General features: G+C 41.1%; 1 protein-coding gene across 1 annotated transcript; it reads right to left on the reverse strand.

Moving 5' to 3' along the window:
* Positions 1–1,228: 1,228 nt before the first annotated feature.
* LOC134099783 (NACHT, LRR and PYD domains-containing protein 1-like) lies at positions 1,229–9,162 on the reverse strand. The gene is made up of 9 exons (XM_062552789.1): positions 9,129–9,162; positions 7,986–8,141; positions 6,454–6,627; positions 5,882–6,055; positions 4,440–4,613; positions 4,118–4,291; positions 2,814–3,721; positions 2,218–2,301; positions 1,229–2,005 (listed from the first exon to the last, which is right to left on the reverse strand). The coding sequence occupies exons 2-9, from the start codon at positions 8,111–8,113 to the stop codon at positions 1,737–1,739; spliced, it is 2,085 nt and encodes a 694-aa protein (XP_062408773.1). The 5' UTR covers positions 8,114–8,141; positions 9,129–9,162; the 3' UTR covers positions 1,229–1,736.
* Positions 9,163–22,686: the final 13,524 nt, after the last annotated feature.

Genomic DNA, 22,686 nt, shown 5'->3' on the forward strand with positions numbered 1-22,686 from the left:
CGCATGGGCCCACGCGCATACACACACACACTCACACGTGAATCACCCACCCCAGTCCTAGCCGGCAGAATAGCTAATAGCTAGCAACCTAGCAGCTAACCCGTTGCAGGCCTGAAGCGTCGCTTGTGTTCGGCGTGGCCACAAATAAATGACCCCTTCACTCCTGTAGGCTAGGAGCAAGAGAAAATAAACTCACGATACCTTAATCCAATGTGTCTGCGTCGATTAGCAGCAGCTCACGCAGGCATCCTCTCGGTGGAACTGGCGAGATGTTAACTTCAGACAAACTCGACGAAAACAGCAAAGTCTTTGTCTTCCAAAGTCAAAAGTAACTTCACTTCAGTGTTCAGTACTAAACCGAAGTCCAGCTAGCAAATATAACGTTTGTCACGCTACACTTTTGATATTAGCAACAAAAACACGGAGCAAGTCTTCAGCGTGGCTTCCACTCCAGTGTACAGTCTCAGTCTCTCTCTTTCGCGCGGTTTGCGACCTCTCACCTCACGTCATGCAAGGCATTCAAAAGTATTGAAATAAAATACATTTCAAACAGAAACATCAAAATATTACATGTTACACTATGCATTCCACTTTACCAGTGCAATCTTTTTAAACAAAACTTTTACAATGAATTTAAACACTTAGATGAATTAAACACAGTTGTACCATCAACTACAACTCCCATAATCCTTTTCCTTTTACCCCAAAAATGAATAGAAAGGATATGAATTGCACTAAGTTTAGTTTTTAAACTCCAGTATTGTTTTAATATTAAGAAATGTTTTAGCTCTAATATGTAATTATGAACTTTATTAACTTTAAGCTATTTATCACTTATTTAAATGAAATACTTCTTATCACTGCGCTACATATATATATATATATATATATATAATAAAGAATAACTTAATATGCAGAACTATGATTATAATATTTGCATCTAAGGCCCAAAATAGCAAAATGGCTACGACACTTAGCATGACCCTCATCTCTATCATTCATTATTCTAGGTAAACACGTACGTGACTACAAACACACACACACACACACACACACACACACACACACACACACACGCACAAATTCTTAATTATTCATTTTGCACAGAGGCATACACAAATATTATCTTGTACTTGATAAGGTGTATGTGTGTAAATTGTGTAATTGTGATACAGTGCGATGAAATAGAACAATACCAAAAAATTAGTAGACAAAATAATAAAAAAATGTATAAAATAAAAATTCGAAATAATTTCTCATATGAAAATACTGTATACAGTATATTCCTTAGTATTGCAGATTAGCAAAGGCAAAGGTATTGCAAAGGCATTGTAAGTTGGTCAATAAAGACAAAGAAGGCTAGAAGAGGACAGGACACTACACAAAACATATGAATAACAACACAACCCTGCTGTCATATGACTAAATGTGAAATTAAAGATTAGCAAGTAAATTACTTATTCAAGAGATACCAGAGTTCAGATTTGTTTTTTAGGAGTAATTTGATGAAAAATAAATGATACAGAGAGAAAATCTTTTTAGTGCTGCTTAAAAAATGCCCTCAAGAGGGAACCTTTAAAAGGCAGAGTTAATTTGAAACTGGCAATCATTCATTGCCTTTTTTTGTGCTCATTGATGTCCTCACAGTAAAAACTTGAGAGTTGTGATGTTCCTTTCCGTTCCCTCAAGGTGCAGTCAGGTCTTTCTCCAGTAGCCAGGTCATATACAGGTTTAATCTATAATGCTGGTGTACTCAGGTCTTTGAGCAGGTGTGGCTCCACCTGCAGTAGAACTCCATAGAATGCTGCTTTCCCCTCAGCTCCAGCTGAACGCAGACACTCATAGATCTCTCGCATCACTGCCTCACTGGTGGCAGCTGCTCTGATCTCTGAATACTTCTGAGGATGGACCAGTCCCTTGGAGAGCAGCGCATCTGCGATGGGCATCACATTATACACCCTGCCAATGAGCTCAGCTCTGTGCCTGTCCACAAATGCTGCTGCCTCTGAGATGAGATTAAAAGAGAAGAAAAACAACAAAATAAATATCAAACTTATTGTGAATTTTAATTTATCCAACTTTTGAATTCAGGACTTGTGCAACAGTTTATGAGTATGGTTCAGGAGACAGTTCTGTAGAAGTTACTTGAATGAATGTCTGAATGTTGTACAATCGTTCATTCACTTGCTTTTACCTTTTTGTGTTCACCAGACTCACCTTGAGTATTTGTTGCAATGTTTATGTCTCTCTGGAATTGGTGAAGATCTATTGTAGAAGCCATATTCTGATTCCTGCTCCGACCTGGAGGATTACAGTCACAATCACAGTTACTGGTTTATGACAGTCAAAAAGACAATCACCAGCCTATTAATAGGCTTAATCACAAACACTAATTTATTACAATCACAAACACAATCATCAGTCTACCACACACATACACACACACACACACACACACACACACACACACACACACACACCTGTCCAACAAATTACCCCAATACACACGCATACTGTACACTAACACACACACACACACCTGTCCAACCATTTACCCACACACACACAAACACACACACACACACACACACACACACACACACACACACACACACACACACACACACAGACACACCAGTCCAACTATTTCATCACTTGTAATACACACACATACACAAACATGTACCTGTCAAACAATTCTCACACACACACACACAAAACCTGAACGTCCTTCATTGGTCTTACACATACACATGCACATGCACAGACACAATTAACTTGTTTTAGAATAGAAAAATCCCCAACTACCCAACCTGTGTGTGTGTCAGAAGGTGGAAGGTCAGAAGGCTCCGTCAGGTGGTTTGGAGTTCGGAGGTAGTCAGCTCCCTGCCACATGACAGCTGTCCAAACAGACTGGTTCCCTTCACTGGTTCTAAGCTCCATGTTGAAGTTTCTTGGTGGGTTCTCCAGACACACCTCGAAGAAGGTTGGGGAGGTGTTGTAGCTGAGGGTCATCGCCGAGGGAGTGATCACCGAGGAGCAGGAGGTGCAGAGCTGGAATCTGGAGTTGATCCTGAGGGAGTCATCAGGGGGTGGCTTGAAGATGCTGAGGGCACCCCGGCTCTTCATCCTCTCCTCCACCACCTGCCTGGCTGTGGAGGGCGTGGGCACCAGGAAGGCGTTGAGGACCAGGGGTCGAGGGCAAGACTGGTAGATCAGGACCTCGCAGTGGGTTTTTACTGGGATGCCCAGACTCACCGCCAGCTGCCAGAGGGAGAACCGTTGCCCCGGGAGCTTGCCGTGGAAACGACTCAGCTCACACGTCTCCAGGGAAACGCCACTGTCACTGTCATCGCTGTGCAGGAACCTGACTGCACCTCCCACCACAGCTTGGTCAGAACCACCCAGGCAGAGGGAGTGGGGCAGATGGACCTCTTCCACTTCGCCTGACAGAAGCTTGATGTCCATCAGAGGACCGGCGGGCTGGTACCGTAACATCTGCAGCTGAGCCCAGAACAGCTCTTCCTTGCTGAAGTGGTACTGGATCACAACTGGACTGGCACACACCCAACGCAGACCAGACTCTGAGCATTCAAAGCTTCCTGCAGGGGAGCTCATGTTGTACACACACACACCGTTCTCCATGGAGATGGAAGGGGTGATCAGAGTCCAGTGTGCATGGTCTGTGATGTGGGCACAGGACCGGCAGCTCCATCTCTGCCTGCTCGGGAACACAAACATGCACACACACACACACACACACACACACACACACACACACACACACACACACATTCGCCTTTCAAAGTACTCAACAGGATTGTCTTTGACAGGGGTCATGCATGTAGACACATACACACACACACACACACACACACACATGCAAGAGCACACACACACCACACACTGGGGTTTCTGTCCCATTTTGGCCTCAATTCAAGTGAATATGAGTTCAGATGCAAAACTTTTTCCTTTAAATTAGCATATTATTCAGAGAGTGGTATTTAGCTAGCCTAGAAATCTAGGCGCACCGTAGGGTAGTCTGGCAAGTGGCAACTCTGTTGGCTTGCGAGCTGGAAAAATGGGTGCCCAAGGACTGTTGTGTGATAACACTCACAATAATTTCTTCAGACTGCAGTTGGGATTTTTGAGGAGGTCTGAGAGGTGTTGAACTCGTGCAGCATGAAGCTTATTGTGCCTTGGGTTCAACTTCTTCAAACTGCAGGATGTTGAGCTAGCAGCTGACGCTGAAGCTACACAGCTCTTCTCTGCCAGGGAACAACGGCACAACCTGAAAGAAACATGACACATATGAAAATTGCTCTCACACATATCTACTGTATCTATGCAACACATGGACACACAGACACCCACCATTACAAGCCCCGTATTGCATTCTTCAATTCTACAGCAGATATCTGTTGCATGTTAACACTCACACTCGTTTGTCCTGTTTGCAGTGAGGATTCCTGAGGAAGTCAGAGAGATGCTGAACTCCTGCATCAAGAACATCATTCTTACGCCGGATCAGTTCCTTTAAACTACATGAGATTGAGTTGGTAACTGATGGGAAAGCACGACAGCTGTTATCTGTAACGGGAGAAGCCCCAAGTCTAGGAGGAACACAAAAACACGTCTGGTTATTACACTTAGGCTATATATCTATAGCCTGACTCTCGCCAGACCCTTGTAGTTCCGCCATGCTCCACCAGAGGCGTTTCGCTGAGCTCCACACAAGGGTCTGGACGCGAGGGCAATCCAAACCCCTGTGCCAGTGCTCAAAAAATGAGCAACCAATCAGGAGCGCCGAAGCGAGTGTTTGATTCAAATAACAATGGCGGCACGCAGCGAGGAGTCTTGTGCTGACATTGATTCTGCTATTTCAACTGTTTTGTCGAATCTATCACGTATTCATTCTTTAAAAGATTAACAGAGAATAGTTTTGAAGACATTTACTGGTGGCAAGGATGTTTTTACTCTTCTTCCGACCGGGTTTGGCAAGAGCTTGAAGAAGCCTAGCACGTCATTCAAGATAACAGGCAAGTGGTTTATCAAATCACATGCGAGGATGTTTTACAAGGACCCGCCTTCAGAAATACATCTCCTATCGAGAAGTCCCAGATCCTTGTGTGAAGCAGACAGCGAACTACAGGATCTGGCGAAAGTCAGGTTAATATATCTACACTTTCAGTTCAAAACAGTAGTCACGTAGAAAATCCAAAGCCAGATGTTCGGGAAAAAAAGAAAGGCGATATTGAGAGGCGATATTATAGATAATGTCAGAAATACTTTTATACTTTTAAGCTAATGCTATTCATCCCGAAGGAAATTTAACTGTCACAACAGCACCAAATCGATTGTTGATTTTTTTTTTTTTTTTTGGCCCGCCCTCTGGTCAGAATAGGTTACGTGCACGAAAGGCTCTCTCTGCACTTGTGTGTTCCTGATGGAGTGAGGTGTGTTTGAACCTGTCGCAATGAGTGTCTATATGGACTTGGTTGGGTGTTGTAGGCTACTAGTGAATCGGCACTTCACGACAAAGAAACATTTATGCCTGTGTTAAAATTGTTCATTGAGCAAAAAAGATAGTCAGTGTCAGAGTGCAGATGTAATGAGCAGAATATACTGTAACAGAACAACGTATAATAACGTAATAAATACTGTAATAGAATAACGTTACGACAGTTCAAGGCCCTATTGTTTTTGTAAGGATTATTATGACCGCCGTGCAGCGATAGGGCCCTGTGTGTGAGTGCTTGTCTTAGTTGCCTAACAAATAACCCTCAAATCCCCCCCCCCCACCCACACACACACGCACACACACACGCACACACACACACACACACACTCCACCAATCGTAACCCATGTGCTAATACTCACACTAGTCTCTTCAGTTTGCAGTAGTGATTCTTGAGGAGGTCTAAGAGACACTGAATTCCTGCATCATGAAGCTCATTATGACTCGGGTCCGGTTCCTTCAAACTGCAAGGGGCGAACCTTCCAGCTGATATTAAAGCAGCACAGCTCTTCTCTGTGGGGAAACAATGCCAAAACCTAGGACAAACACAATAATGCTGAAATTACCAATAAGATAAACAGACCAACATATATCACAATTGAACTATTATTAAAGAAACCAAGAAGGGTGTTTTGGCTGTTCTCCCTGTATCTTTCCTCTGCTTGATTCGGTCTATTCAATTGGGTGCAGATGCATTTTCCCCCTGTATCAGCTGAAATGCCCCATTATCAGAACAGACTGACACCAAACTGAAATTCAGAATAGGCTAGCTATCAGGCTAGCTTTAGATGCTAATATGACACTCTACAGTAGGCTACCATTGAAGCAGATGGCATGATAACACCATGTGCAGGTGAATTAGCTTTTGTCCAAGTCTGATAGCAAGCATGCATGACAGAAGAAAATCCATTGTTTAATAATCAGTCTGTCTCACATGAGAGTCTTCAGTTTGCAGTGGTGACTGTTGAGGAGGTCTGACAAATGCTGAACTCCTGCATCACTGATGTTATTCTCACTCAGGCTCAGATACTTCAAACTGCAAGGACTTGTGCTGGCTGCTGATGCTATAGCAGCACAGCTCCTCTCTGTGAGGGAACAGCGCTCCAGTCTGGGAGAAACAATGAAACATTTAATTAATTTGATTATTACGTCTACTGTATCCGCCTATACAGCATACCGAGGGCTGAGAATCAAAGGGGCGTAAGTGACATTTCACCAACTTTACAGGAGAGCCAAAACAAATCTAACTGCTTCTACTGTATACAGTATGTTCACAGTTAAAGACCTTTGGTTTTTGTTCAATGACTATATATTTCAAAATATTTTACTTCTATAATTTTGTCAGCTAAAAGAGCTCATCAAGAGCTTTCAGGTGATTAACTAAATTTTGACCAAAATGTCACTTTGGGCACCCTTGGGTTCTCAGCCCCCGATACACTCACTAGTGCATCCAGTCACATACATGTACATGCAGTCACCCCACACACAGACACGCACTGTCCCTTCAAAGTGACAGTAACTCTCTCCACATGGCTATCTATCAAATGTGGCAATACAATAGGCCACATTATGGATAGAAACATGTGCAGGAAAAGTCTTAGGTCCAGGAAATTCCAAATCTCCGCCATAAAAACGTGTCTACATGAGTAGTACAGTTGAGACCTTTGTTGTGAGATTTGAGCATACGGTAGTCGCTCATGTTCCACTTACGATCAAATTGATTAATACGTGTACACCTGCCCTCCTATGCCTGTTTTATGTTGCACGTTTGTTTCATAAATGAGTGCTACTGTACTTCAGACAGTTTGAACCACAATTTTGAAGGTCATTTTGCTTTAGTCAGAGTTTTTTTCTATCTGGATTTTTTTTTTTCCTTCAGTAATTTTGTTACTAATCCATCACCCACCTGCCACACCAGGATCAGCGTTTTAAGAAATCTCATTTTTGAGTGTGTTTATAAAACAATCTGTTTGAGGAGGCTAAAACTCCTTCTACGTGTAAACGAAAGCCCCAAACGCATAAAACATGTATTAATACAAATATAGATATGTGGAAACAAGCCCTTAATTGATTGATATGTTTATGAGGCATTTTTATTCCGTTTTAGCCATCAGCCTGTTGTAATTGGATTAAGCATGGCCATGTAAACAGGGCTAATGTTTTCTTAGTGGTTTCATGATGGTATACTGCATTATGGAAAATAATTACTGATAATTCATTAATGCCACAGGTTATAATGCATTATGAACATTGCAATGTATGCTTGTTTGTAAACGATAATATTGTTTCTGTTGTGTACTGACAGTATACAAAAGTCATTAGAGTGATGACCTACAGTAGAAAGTGTAGCTTTCCACACCAGATATGTATGCAAAATCCATCATTATATCCTGCCATAACTTATACCATATTTTGCCCATCAGACAGTGTCCCCACACATATCTGTAGTTGAGGTCCAACACTCACACCAGTTTGTCCAGTTTGCAGTGGGGATCAATGATGAGGTCTGAGATATACTGAACTCTTGCATCACGAAGGTTATTGTCACAACTCCAGGAGGTTAAGCTGACCGCTGATGCTAGAGCAGCACACATTTTCTCTGTGAGAGAGCACTGCCTCAGCCTGGGAGAAACAAAATGAAAGGACTGATTATTTATTATGATTGTGACTGTGAGCCAGATTTTAAAAAGACCTCTGTGTTTGTTTGTGTTACTTTAAGAAAGCAAGAAACTTGACACACTTATACTACTACCCCAAGTGATCTGACTTATGCTACCAGTAGTGACACTGACCCTTGTCAATTGAAACTAGGGAAAGATCAGTCAAGAAGGACGGAGAAGGAAAATGTACAGTATCAGTTGCCACCACCTGTAAATGCATTCCTGTTTTGGTGGCCTCATTGTTGCCCTCATTGATGAGGTTTAAAAAGCAGGTGAAATAGATTCACAATCACCTCAAACTGGGCTTGAAAGATGGCTATTAACATGTCAAATTATGTGTTAAAAGCAACATAGCATTTATACATTTAGAAAAATATATATTTTGGTGGCCATATTTGACTCCATCATATCTAAACACACACACACACACACACACACACACACACACACACACACACACACACACACACAAAAAGGGCAACAATTATGTCTATGACCTGATCGGTCCTTGGCTTTGCATACAAATATGTTTGAACACAAACTCCTGATATGGGACAGAAACTACAAAGTGCAATTAAGGAAGTTAACTAAGTAAAACTAGCTGACACACCGTCAGGTGTCACATAGCCGTATCTATACCACAGAGAACTCGGATGTTTTTTTCTTTCAGTTTCGTTTCATTTGCTATAGCCTACCTACACATTTAACTCAAATGATCTAATACTGTACACATTTATGTGCCATTACCATCTAGAGAAGGGCAGGGGGAGGGAGGATTTCCACCCTCAATCATAGCATCGTAATAAAACATGCCAACAAGAAGAATAAGAATAAAAAATAATTTCGATTTTTATAAAGATATTGATTTTGTAATGATCAGCTCGAAAGCTAATTTGTTTTTGTGTAACATATGTTAAATTGCCTGAAACCAAGTAGTTTGGATACATACCTGTTTAATAGTTTCCTGTCATTTTGGAGTCGTGTTTCACCAGTTGTGCCAGTGAGGAAGTGAAATGGTCTGACAGGAAGTCTGATGCAGATTGCGCTTTTTTTGTGGTTATTCTGCATAGCCTACTTACAGTATAGCCCACCATGTTGCACCCCAACAAAAAAAGTTGTGACTCTGTGTAAAATGTGAACAAAAACAGAATGCCCTGATTTCATGTTCATATCATGTTCGGCCTTTAATTAATTAAGTTAGTTTACTTTGAGAAGGATAACATTTCAAGGACAACATCAATTGTTAAAACTGAGAAATGGTTTTGTTTCTTGGAAACAAATATATGCATTTGATACCAGCAACACCTCTCAAAGAAGTTGAGACATGGGGCATGTTTGCATGTGCTGTTCCACCTCTTAATTTACCAACATACTGTAGCTGTTGTGTTTTTACACTTACAACAACGTAACAACCATACATAGAGAAGATTCACAAACTTTACTGAAACGTTCACTTCTGGACAGGCTCACTCAATGCATCTCAAAAGACTGTGTCAATCATAGCCACATTACTACACATAAAATAGTTCCTTTAACACAGCAGTTCATTTGAACATAACAATAGCGCAAATGTTTGGGAACTGAGGAGACCAGCTACAAGAGTTTTGAGAATTTAATGTCGTCCCATTTTTGCCTGATATAGGATTTAAAGTGTAACTGCACCCTAAAATATGTTTTTTGAGCTGTTGATTGATTGAAATTACTCATAAGTGGTGAACTACACTATTACCAGGGTTAGTATTGTCAAAAATCGTGTTTCCCGAGAATCGTGTTTTCTACAGGTTGAAACATGCCATGGCATTTTGGTCCAAAATGCTATTGGAATGCTGACATAATCCTGCACTTCTCTGGCGAATCTACTGTATGTCACCGGGTCGTTACAAATTAGGAATGAAACGCCTCAACAACTGCTGCCCTGATTAGCCTACCTGTAATAAGCCATGTCTGCAGCACTCATTCCCAGATTGACACGAAATCACCATGGTTGATTGGCTGCAGCAGTTCTGCACTCCCTTCCAAATTTCAGAACGTCCCGCCGATGGAAAGCCTTTTTCAGAAATGTGAATTGCTCAACAGTCCAGGGTCTGCACCCACACTCGGCTACAGGCCTTACATTGTTGGGAAATTAGGGTTAGAAAATATCGGTGAAAATCATCGGCTGAAATTTGATGTATATGAATAATACTGTATATCTGCCACTGATATATGGTGTATCGAACCACTTGCAACAAGTAGACAAAATAGGCATCCCTCCTACAGTATTTTATAGCTGGGTCGCGGTGACAGCATGGTTTGAGCCACATCTGTTGGCATGGCCGCTGAAACAAAGTCCCCCTACCCCCAAAGAGGAATTGTGCCCAATTTGTCTTCACTATTAGTCATGACATGTCCTCCTTTTCAGAGTCTGGTTGGTGGTCACCCTATTTCTGCTACATTGCAGAACTGTGGCCTCCACTTCCCATTTTAAACACATAGAAGGAATAGAATCTATAGACATGGTTGAAGTCTGTAACGTTTTTTACATCACATTAAAGAGAGAACAAAAATGTTTGAATTCAGTATGAAAGAATGGCCTATTCACAATAAAAAGTTAGAAATATTAAAACTTACAGACATACTTAAGATTGACAGACATATCAATACCATTGTATAATTGGTATAATAATAATAATCATTTATGGTTATGGTTATACTATTTGGCAGACGCCTTTGTCAATTTAGCATACTCAGTGTGTAGGTGTCAGTACATCTATAAGTTAACTGATCTAATATTGTGTTAGCTAGTATTACCCCCTCACCTTTTTACTTGTTGGTTAATTGGTTTAGTCCAATTAACCTGTTCCCAATGCCCATAAAAAGGGTAGATTGTGGGTGACTGTTTTACCTGCCTTCTGTATCTCCAGACTGCCTTCGAAGGCTGATTTGACATGGAACTACACTCTCATCTGGCGTAATAATCAAGGCAACTTGCATACTACTGGCACTACTACTGCTTGTTGTCTATAGGGACTATTTTCAGATGCTGCGTGATATCACTGCGCCCATGGTACGTTTGCAGTGTGAGTGTAGTTCCATGTCAAATCAGCCCAGAAAAACGCCAGGTTTAATTTTCAGTTGGTCTTATTGCACTTTCTAACTTGAGAAGAGACAGGAGCGGCTAGATTTCTAGGCTATAGTACTATAGGATATATTTTAACACCAATCAATATCCTACTTTTTATCAAAATAAGAATATTTGTAATGGTGGATATTTTAGAATATACCATGAAATATACACAATTAGAGATGTGACAGTAGGAAAATGTAATATTGTGACTGAGGTAAATTGAATTGTTGTGAACTACTAAATAAAACTGCAACTTGATTGAAGCTATATCTTGTGCGTTCCTGTTGCTCACAATTTACCCTAGGGAAAGCCGAGACGATTTAAATGTTTTTTAATCTAAATGCAATTAAGAGATTGTACCACATTGAGAGCCAATATTTTGTCACTAGTAACCTACATCTGTCCTCTGTCAAATACAGTTGCATGTTTAGATCAGAACAAAATCGTTTAGGAATTATTTAAACAAAAGTGAAATATGCAAAATGTTTCATTCGTCCCTCCAGGTTGGGGAAAATGAAACAGGCATGGGAGACAAGAAAACATAGGCTACAGTTTAAACTAGCTTATATATATACTTCCGACAATTTTAATAATTTACCATATTTTAAATTTTACACTCGTGAAGGAATGGTGGTTACAAGTTGCTGCTGTAGCCTAGATGCCACGCAAGTATTTGTCACAACAATCTTCCAAGATGCTGTAGGCAGCTGTACAGTATGCATTCATATCAGATGAGCTCAAAAGTCTTATGCCACTCATCCCATACATTTGGTAGATTCAACTGAGAACCATTCCTGTGAGAGTATACGTCTGCAAAAATGCACCGCTTCTCCACAAAACTAGCTATGTTTATTTGCGTTTTCAGTCATCCTGAAATATGCACAGCAGTGGCACCTGATTTGAAACACATAACAACAAACCATGTTGAAAGGGGGGAGTCTCGTCCAATGTCAGCCGAGACCGATCAATCAAGACCGAGTATTTTTGACGTACAAACAAAAAATGGTCTGAGACTGGACTTCAACTACAACACTATTATACAACAACACTATTATACAACTTCTTGATCAGAATGGTAGGTAACACAATCAGAATGGAACAGGTCGGAATCAAAATGTTAAGAAGGTTAAAAAAGCACTAGGCTACATGGACTAAAACAAAGGCAGAAAGAAACAATCAAAACAGAAGGCCAGAGGAGGTCTACAAGTGAACAGAATCATAGTCATTATCTATGGCAGTTGGGCTATGCAGCTCCTCTACATTCAGTCTTCTTCCAGGTCTCCATAGATATATGTTCTCAAATTCATCACGGGACCCGCCTGATCCATTGTGAAATCCATATGTGTAGGCAGAATCTGTCCAAATGGAGTGTGGCAGACCACAATACATTTTTAATATGAAAAACACTGGGGTGAACACTTTATAATAGCAACAATACATGTATAACATTGTGAACAAATGCTTCACTGATGATAAATTATGCATGAACAATAAATTACTAATGATGAACAAACCATTAACTAATAGGTAACAAATGCTTAATAAATGATTAACTGTGTGTAGTTATTATAAAGTGTTACCAAAAATGGTTTAGGCATTGCAGGCGTTATATTATAATGGGCTAGTATTTCAATTCATTACATGTAGGATAAATACTATGGTAGTATTGCCTTAAGAAGGCATGTAGCCGAAACGCGTCAGAGTTTTTAGAAGGTTAATATGACCAAGCCATGAAGTCTTTTTAAACTTTTTCAACCGAGAGTGCCTTGGAGTTTCTTTGTTTGTTGGCATTCAGTATCCCATCCAAAGAGCACCTCAAACCTAAACAAACTTTTGAGTCCAGGAAGCGCTCCTCTACCCCCATTTTTTGAACTATGGTAGTATTGTTTAATTAGATTATATCTGACTCACTGTGTGCCGCAGTGCTCATCTGAATTGTGTGTATGCATGTCACTCACACTTTTTCTTCGCCAGGTAGAGGATGACAGGGATCAGCAGAAGTAGGAACAACCCTGAAATCACTCCAGATGCAATGATGGAAGCCAGGAATGCTGGATGGGAACAGGAAATTACAGTAAGAGTAAAAAACAAACAAGCAAAAAACAATCAAATAATACTCAAGTGCTGGATGTTTACCTCTTACGATGACGGTCAGTTGTGCTGACTGTGTTGACTTGAAGGTGCGGCTGGACACAGTGACCTCATAGACACAGCTGTAGTTGCCCTGGTGGGAGTAGTCTGCCTCAGGAATGTAGAAGGAGGCTGAGTGGTTGATGGCGAGCTGAGTCCTGGTGCTGTTAGACCCATCAAAGATGAGGTGGAAGGAGCCTCCTTTGTGCTGTGGCTCAGTAGAGCAGACGAGGGAGAGGCTGTGGCCCCTGGTCACCTCTGGCCCCTGAGGCCCCCAGAACAGCCCTCCAACTGGGGCACTGAGAGAGATGTTGGGCTTCACAAGCACCACTGGGGAAGGAGGCAGGTTATCAGTGCAGGATTAATATGAGATGACACGTGACAAAGAGCTAGAATGGCTCCATATGCTCGTCAATGATGCCTCAACCACTTTCTTGACACCTCTTTACTCACCTACAGTGATGCTGATGGGTTGGCTACGAGTAGAGGAGGAGGAGTAGGCACATGTGTAACTGCCCTGGTGAGAGGAGTCCACATTAGACAGAGTGAACGTAGCACTGCTCTGGGAGGAACTAAGAGCCTCTGAATTCACGTAAACTCCATTTCTGTACAGAAGTAAGTTGCCATTGCCCTGGTATACACTCCTAGAGCATCTGATCTGAACAGTTCCTCCAGCTGAGACTGCTGAGTATGGGGAGATGAGAGAGATGGAGGGACCTGAAAGCAGAAAAAAATAATTCTTGAATTTCCCCTTGGCGATCAATAAAGTATCTATCTATCTATACAATTGCAGAGATTAACGTCACTGGTTATTTCAACATTTCAATACATAATTTACTCACATGTAGCAGTACAAACTACCCCCGCATCCTCACCATGGCCACAGTTTTTATAGGAGCATTGAGTCAGAGACTGTTCAGTACCAGAGCATGCAACATCATCCATCAAAATAGGCCCAGTCCCTTCACCATAGAAGGCTAAACTAGGAGCTCTGATAGCAGTGCCACACCCCAGCTGTCTGATTTGTAATTTACTTTCGTTACAAACAGCTTTTTTGCATTCCTGATTTTTGCATGGATGTAGGCTGGGTGAACCCTGCCTGACCCACTGGTAAAGTGATAGCAAGACTAGCATTAATGCGCAATTGAGTGTGCATCTACATGTAACATAAGAGGCCAACCGACCCCCCAACTATTTCAACCAAATAATACTCAAGTGCTGGATGTTTACAGTACCTCTTACGATGACAGTCAATTGCGCTGACTGTGTTGACTTGAAAGTACGGCTGGACACAGTGACCTCATAGACACAGCTGTAGTTGCCCTGGTGGGAGTAGTCTGCCTCAGAAATGTAGAAGGAAGCTGAGTGGTTGACGGCGAGCTGAGTCCTGGTGCTGTTAGACCCATCAAAGATGAGGTGGAAGGAGCCTCCTTGGTGCTGTGGCTCAGTAGAGCAGATGAGGGAGAGGCTGTGGCCCCTGGTCACCTCTGGCCCCTGAGGCCCCCAGAACAGCCCTCCAACTGGGGCACTGAGAGAGATGTTGGGCTTCACAAGCACCACTGGGGAAGGAGGCAATTTATCAGTGGAGGATTAATATGAGATGGCATGTGACTAACAACTAGAATGGCTCCATATGCTAGTCAATGATGCCTCAACAAATTTCTTGACACCTCTTCACTCACCTACAGTGATGCTGATGGGTTGGCTACGAGTAGAGGAGGAGGAGTAGGCACATGTGTAACTGCCCTGGTGAGAGGAGTCCACATTAGACAGAATGAACGTAGCACTGCTCTGGGAGGAACTAAGAGCCTTTGAATTCACGTAAACTCCATTTCTGTACAGAAGTAAGTTGCCATTGCACTGGTATGCACTCCTAGAGCATCTGATCTGAACAGTTCCTCCAGCTGAGACTGCTGAGTATGGGGAGATGAGAGAGATGGAGGGACCTGAAAACAGGAAAAAATCAGATTTTTTTAAATTCCTGAATTTCTCCTTGGCAATCAATAAAGTATCTATCTATCTATCTATCTATCTATCTATCTATACAATTGCAGAGATTGACGTCACTGGTTATTTCAACTTTTCAATACATAAGTTCACTCACCTGTAGCAGTACAAACTACCCCCGCATCCTCACCATGGCCACAGTCTTTATTGCTGTTGTAGGAGCACTGAGTCAGAGTCTGTTCAGTACCAGAGCATGCAACATCATCCATCAAAATAGGCCCAGTCCCTTCACCATAGAAGGCTAAACTAGGAGCTCTGATAGCAGTGCCACACCCCAGCTGTCTGCACACCACCTCAGCATCACTCATGTCCCAGTCATCATCACACACCGTTCCCCACCAGAAATGGAAACGCACCTCCACTCGACCTGAACACCGACTATCCCCATTCACCAGCCTGATCTGGGCAGCGACTAAGGCATACAACAGACACAACCCTCTTAGCCAATGCATAATTGTCAAATGCTATTATCATAGTGGATGGATGCATTGATGGTTGGAAATATACTATGCAAGAGGTTTAGATGAGAAATGTTTACATTTGTATTCCAATACAGAATAGGCTAATGCAAGGCTGTGAGGGGCTGAAAAGCACTTGTAAGTTTGTGTGATCATTGGGGAGGTACTTCACTTACCAGCTGCTGAGGGGACACTGAGAGAAAGAACTACAGTACAGAAGGAGAAACAAACCAAGAGGTGTTGTATGTAAACATGTAGATAAAGGGTCATTCCACCTCAATTCAACAAATGCCTTCTGCTTGACCATCTCAGATTTCCTTCAAAATTTTACCACCTGAAGAGTAACCATTTAAACTGACTTAGCCAAAATATTAGATTGGTATACCTAATACGTCCAGAGAAAAACGTTTTTGAACATGGTACCCCCCTTCTGATTTTTGGCACATTGGCGCCCTCATCTAAATCTGCAGCAAAGTTCAGATGTCATTATCTCAAAAAGTGTTCAAGCTAAAGACTTCAAATTTTCTGTGAATAATGATTGCTACCTATAGATTCCACATATTCATTCGTAGGCCGTATGTATTGATACTGACTGTGTTTCAATCTCGTGAAATCAGAAGAAAAATGGCAGATTTTTTTTCAATCCCCACATTGGGTGCTCCATTACACAATTTGTAAACAAAATGTTTGACAAATGGTTATATCTCTCTACAGAAGTGTTTAAGCTGTCTTTGAAAAAGTAATGAAGAGGTGTCTACATTGCTTTTTTGTTGGAAGTATTGTAACACAAAACTGAAAAATAATCAATTTGGATGATATTGTATCTCCCCATTACAGAGGTATGACACGCTATACCAATGAATTGAACACATCTCCAGAAAGAGTATGGAATGGGCTTTCAGACTGTAAAATTTCAAGATGGTATTATGGTTGCAGTTATTAAAAAACATTTTTTTAAATATTGGTCTATTACAACAATTAGCGTTGCTTTTTTGTGCTATTATTTAATGATTTCATAATCCTTGTCTTATTCCTAAGTATCAGATGTTTATGTCTCATACTGTTAAACATTTATATTTTCATTTACTTGCTGAGTGATGAACTAATAAAATATTTCCTGTATTTCCGAAATAAATTGCTGCTGTCACTATTTAATGCCACTAGATGTCACTGTTCATGGATATCAGCAATGTGTTGTTATAGTAGACCCATATTTCAAAAATAACATTTCAATAACCATAGCCATAATACCATCTTGAAATTTCACAGTCTGAAAGCCCATTCCATACTCTTTCTGGAGATGTGTTCAATTCATTGGTATAGCTTGTCATACCTCTGTAATGGGGAGATACAATATTATCCTAATTGATTGTTTTTCAGTTTTGTGTTACAATACTTCCAACAAGAAAGCAATATAGACACCTCTTCATTACTTTTTCAAAGACAGCTTAAACACTTCTGTAGAGAGACATAACCATTTGCCAAACATTTTGTTTACAAATTGTGTAATGGGGCACCCAATGTGGGGGTGTGAAAGAAATCTTCAGTTTTTCTTCTGATTTCACAAGATTGAAACACAGTCAGTGTCAACACATACGACTTAGGAATGAATATGTGGAATCTATAGGTAGCAATCATTATTCACAGAAAATTTGAAGTCTTTAGCTTGAACACTTTTTGAGATAATGACATTTGAACTTTGCTGCAGATTTAGATGAGGGCGCCAATGTGCCAAAAATCAGAAGAGGGGTACCATGTTCAAAAATGTTTTTCTCTGGATGTATTAGGTATACCGATCTAATATTTTGGCTAAGTTAGTTTAAATGGTTACTCTTTAGATGGTAAAAGTTTGAAGCAAATCTGAGATGGTCAAGCAGAAATTTTCTCTAAAATCCGTTGAATTGAGGTGGAATGACCCTAAAACCAGAGGTGATATTTGATGTATGCTAACACATAACAATAAGCATATAATCACAGCCAACCCAAATTGTTCAACCAAATCTGTGGTGGGGTAAGGGGGACCCCTCTAACACAATTTCAGCATATTTTCCATCATGGAAACATATTATTACAAATCACAAACATGTACAGTAGTTAAGTCAGTGAATTAGGGCATTCCAAACTTTTGACGGACATAGGCCCAGTTAAGATCTGTGGTCCAGGGGCGTGCTCAGGTACCTCTTCCTACTACTGCCCTCTGGTAGGAGAATCCAAAGCCTTAGGGGTAAAACAACTCGCTTTTGCCTCCTTAATGCTCCTAAAAGACCTCTTTCAAATGCAACCTCTTTTTTTATTATTTAACCGCACAAGACACTTTATGGGAAGTTGAAATTGCACAAGCTTAACTTTACAGCTTTTTACTGGTTTGAATGATTGTCTATGTGATTGTTTTTTATGTACTCTATGTCCCTGTGTATGTATTGCCTTTTTTCCACTGGAATGACAGCAAGACAAATTCCAATCGACTGTGTTGATATGGCAATACATTATTGATCTTGAACTTGAACTTGAACTTGAACTTGCTCTCCTGGGAAATTTCTGGTGAGTCACCCAACGGCCTGCAGATGGTGCTATTTAGCGAAGGCTTGCTGGGAATTATACGGTCAACTCTCTCTCTCACACACACACACACACACACACACACACACACGCATCGAAAGACACAGACACACACGCACACATTTTTTATACACAAAAGCAAATTCACACATGCACACACTCGTTTTTATACACATGAGCTGCAAGAGTATGCAAGAGATGCATATCAATTGCACAAAAAGGAGATGCAGGCAAGTTGACAAGCGTCATTTATTTTTGTGCAGAACTGAGCGGCGGTCATATCGTGTATCGCTATGGTCGGCTACACCGCCACTGCATAGTGAACGTTTCTCCCGAAGTTGGGTGCCGTCGCCACGTTTGAAATGATGTTGTAATTTACATTCATTACAAACAGCTTTTATACATTCCTGATTTTTGCATGGATGTAGGCTGGGTGAACCCTGCCTGACCTACTGGTGAAGTGATAGCAAGACTAGCACTAATGCGCAATTGAGTGTGCATCTAAATGTAACATAAGAAGCCAACCGACCCCCCAACTATTTCAACCATTTCTAAGAGGCCTATACAGTTTCTGACATTACTACTTATGAATCCATTATTTGTTGTAAGTTGTTATGTTGTAATGACACTGACATGCACATATTCACCACTGAAAGGGTACTAAGTTTTACTTTCGTTACCATTGCGAGAAAATAGGCTACAATGTGAAACATATTTCTAGGTTCCTTTAGAGTCTCATCAGCTCCGAAAATGAATGCGGCTTCCTTAGCCTGTGCTACACCTTTCCACCAAGTTTTGTGAGAATAGCACTGGTGGCGATTTGTGACATTGTTGACAGGCCTAGCCTACTACAGCACCGCAGCATTGTGCAGTGAATGGAAGTGTCCAATGGCGCACGCCACTAGCTAACAAAGCGGCGAAAATCCACCAGGACAAACCACACAGGGGTGTACTCTTTCTGGGAACCATTTTGGTCATATCAAAATACAAACATAGGCTACGTCCGCACATATGTAATGTTTATGGTGACTAAGGCTCAGAAGAGAGTGTGATGTCTCTGGGTCACCTTTGCTGACCCCTTCTTGAAGATTGTAGAACTATAGGGTTGCACAACTATTTCATTTCTTCGAACTACCCATTCTTGGTTTTGCTTTAATTTATAGATTTTGGATACAGACCATTTTTGTAAATATTTTAGAACAAATAAATGTTTGAAAAACTATCCATACTGTTTTCTAAGGATATACATTGATCTCAACACTACAGTCATGACATTTAGCCACAATTCAATCAAACGAAATCATCGTTATTGCAAATTTGAATTCCAGATAAATGCTATGAATGTTTTTCATCTGATTTGTGTGACAATGCATATGTTTGACTTGTTGTGGGTTGTAGTGGAATTAAGCACTCAGAAAAACAGTCCATCCTACCTCTGTTGTTTCTAAAACACCCTTAAAAAATGTCATATGTCACGGATGAATTCACTTTACACATTCAGATTAAGAAAATTTAACTTCTAGTTACCTGAGACTAGAGCGAGAACAGCAATCAACATCTCCGTCTTTGATGAGAATTTCATGAAGTGGACAGGTCATCCTCTTTCTCAGTTCCTTTTAGCCTCTTACAACTAGACCACAGTCAAGGAAGTTGTCAAAGCTATGTCAGCAAATGAATACAGTAATGTATGTGATGTGTTCTGGGAAAACCAATCACGTGATTTTACCAACTTGATTCTGATACCAGTAGTAACATCTGAGATTTTGGGAGGATGACATTCAGGATTTTGCTATAGGGAGAGTGTCATGAATGCAGCTAGGATGATATCACAATCTTCAGTTGATCAAGGAGGGTTGAAATGGAGCAAAAATCAAGGATTTTTGAGTGCACCATGTGATACGTTTTTGTAGATCACATCACATATGTCAACCTACAATCCATCCACTTGTGTTTTTTCGACAACTGTTGGCTGGCCATGCACGCATCAATATTTCTCAAAGTAATTCTCACAATTAAATACCTAAAAATAAAATCTCCATTCATCATCTTTTTTTTGTGCCGTCTGACATGATATGGCATTGATATGGCAGCTGACAGTATAGATCTTGGGTGAAGCAGGACCAGAGTCAACTTCTAGACCTGTGATGTACACTTTGAATCACAGACTGAGGCGGTGAGGGACATGATCAATGTGGGCTGAGATCAACACTCCTGAGTTCCAACCCACATTATTATTAAAGTATAATAATAATAATAATAATAATAATAATAATAATAGTAATAATGGTAATAATAATTTCATTATAATTACCTTTCATAATAACCTTTCATACACAGAATGCAGCTCAATGTGCTTCACATTTGGAACACGCAACACGATAATAAATTCATCAAATTTGAAAGGCAATTTTTGCAGTGTGTTGGAAAATTACACTCTCACTTCCTGAAAATGGTTTCAATGGATTTGTCTTTTTCTTTGGAATGTGAAAGTGTATGTGCTGGGGTAGAAGATGAATTTAAGGACACAGTAAATTAAGACAATGGTAGTCGTTTGGAGACAGTTTAGCCTAACCTGTAAAATATTCCAATATTTTATGATCGGGAAGTTGGCTTGCATTGCAATGTAGACATGTGACAATGTGCCGCCTCAGCAGCACATCGCAGTATTACTTTTTGAGTTTAATTTAATTATTGATGTGTTTAATGTCAATGTCCTGTATTATTTGTTCCGTGTTCATGTTGTTGGGTACGTTCCTTGGCGCGCGAGGAAGTTGCTTATTATTGTGTGATCATGAGCGTTTGGGGTGTGTATGGTAAATGTTGATGTTATGAATGATGTTTATGTCCGCCAGATAGGGGCGGTGTGTCCTTTTATGGGTGTTTAGACTTCGCCGGTGTTGGCGGAAGTAGTTAATTGATTGGCCATTTAAATGCTAGCTTTCCCCTGTGTTGGGGGCGTCTTCGAAGTGTTTCGAGACGCGCGGTAAGAGGCTGCTGTGAGCCTTGCGTGTATACAGTAGGTCTGCTTTTTGATAGTGGCATGTTGCCATTAAGAGACCTTAACTTTCGTCTTTGTTAAATGTTTGTTAGTCAATCTTTTTCATCTCACGTCGGGTGCGACCGATCGGAATCATGGACTATATTTTGATTATTTTGTCACGTTGTAAATAAAAACACTGTGGGCCCTCTTAAACCTGCTGTCTCGACCTGATTTCTCCTTCACCACTTGGCTATCCTATTGTAGCATTTAATATGAGAAGGGGAGATTTGTTATGAGTTACCATGGTGATGACTGGTGTGATTGAGGTTCCGGTGTGAGAGTGCGTGTGTGGGATTGTTGTTAGTTGTGGTGAGCCGCCATTAAACGGAGAGCTTGTTGTCTCCTCCAAAAGAAGTATCGTATCAGTGTATGTTCTTAAGTGAGCCTTACCTCGGACGCTACATTGGTGACAGCGGTGTTTAAAAGGACTCGTGTTTTTCTTTCGAACTTTTTCCGGATTAATCGGAACACTGACGGATATTTTGTCATGGACAGCTTCAGCTACAGAACTTACCGCGACCACCGCGACTGGGATGAGGATGCAGTTAAGTTCAGTGCATCGCAACGCGCTGACACTGACGTGCTCAGTAGCAATATGAAGATTGAACTCCCCCCTCCCTTCAAGGGCGACGGCACGAAGTCGTTTGCAACATGGAGCAAGCAGTTTGAAGCAGCCGTGCGGGCGCACACAAGGGGAGGTACGGGAGCACGCTATTTTGCTACTCTTACTACACTGCTACCAACTAGATTGGATGGGGCTGCATTTATTCTGTGGGACAGTTTACCATCTGATGTTCAAGGTGACTATGAGAGTGCAAAAGAAAGGCTATTGGATGCCTTTGGACAGAAACAATTTATTCTTTATTTCCAAACATGTCTGAATGCTCGCCCCAGGAATGCAAATGAAAGTTTAGAGGTGTATGCAGCCGAAATCTCAAGACTGGTGCTGGAGGCGTTTCCAGAGTATGATAAAGTTGCAAAAGATGGGGAAAAATTCCGCCGTTTTCTTGCAGGCCTTGACCCGGCCTTACAGACTAAGTGTCACGAGATGGGGGCCAGTAATTTAGAGGAGGCCATGGCAATTGCAGCACGCTGTGAGCGGGCAAGGCAGGCTCTGTGTGTGAATGCACAGGTTCCCCAAATGACCCCTCTGCATACCAATGTTTCAGCTTTGGATTCTGTTGACCGCAATTCTACAATGTCAGCC

Source organism: Sardina pilchardus, chromosome 13 (assembly GCF_963854185.1).
Source record: "Sardina pilchardus chromosome 13, fSarPil1.1, whole genome shotgun sequence".
Lineage (NCBI taxonomy): Eukaryota > Metazoa > Chordata > Actinopteri > Clupeiformes > Clupeidae > Sardina > Sardina pilchardus.

Bases quoted from the DNA above. Each gene is read 5' to 3' on its own strand.
- LOC134099783 (XM_062552789.1), bottom strand. From the start codon at position 8,113: ATGTGTGCTGCTCTAGCATCAGCGGTCAGCTTAACCTCCTGGAGTTGT. The intron at 4,614-5,881 runs GTGAGTATTAGC...TGTTCCTCCTAG, and splicing joins TGCAAACTGAAGAGACTAGT to ACTTGGGGCTTCTCCCGTTA. The intron at 2,006-2,217 runs GTGAGTCTGGTG...ATCTCATCTCAG, and splicing joins CATTGCAACAAATACTCAAG to AGGCAGCAGCATTTGTGGAC.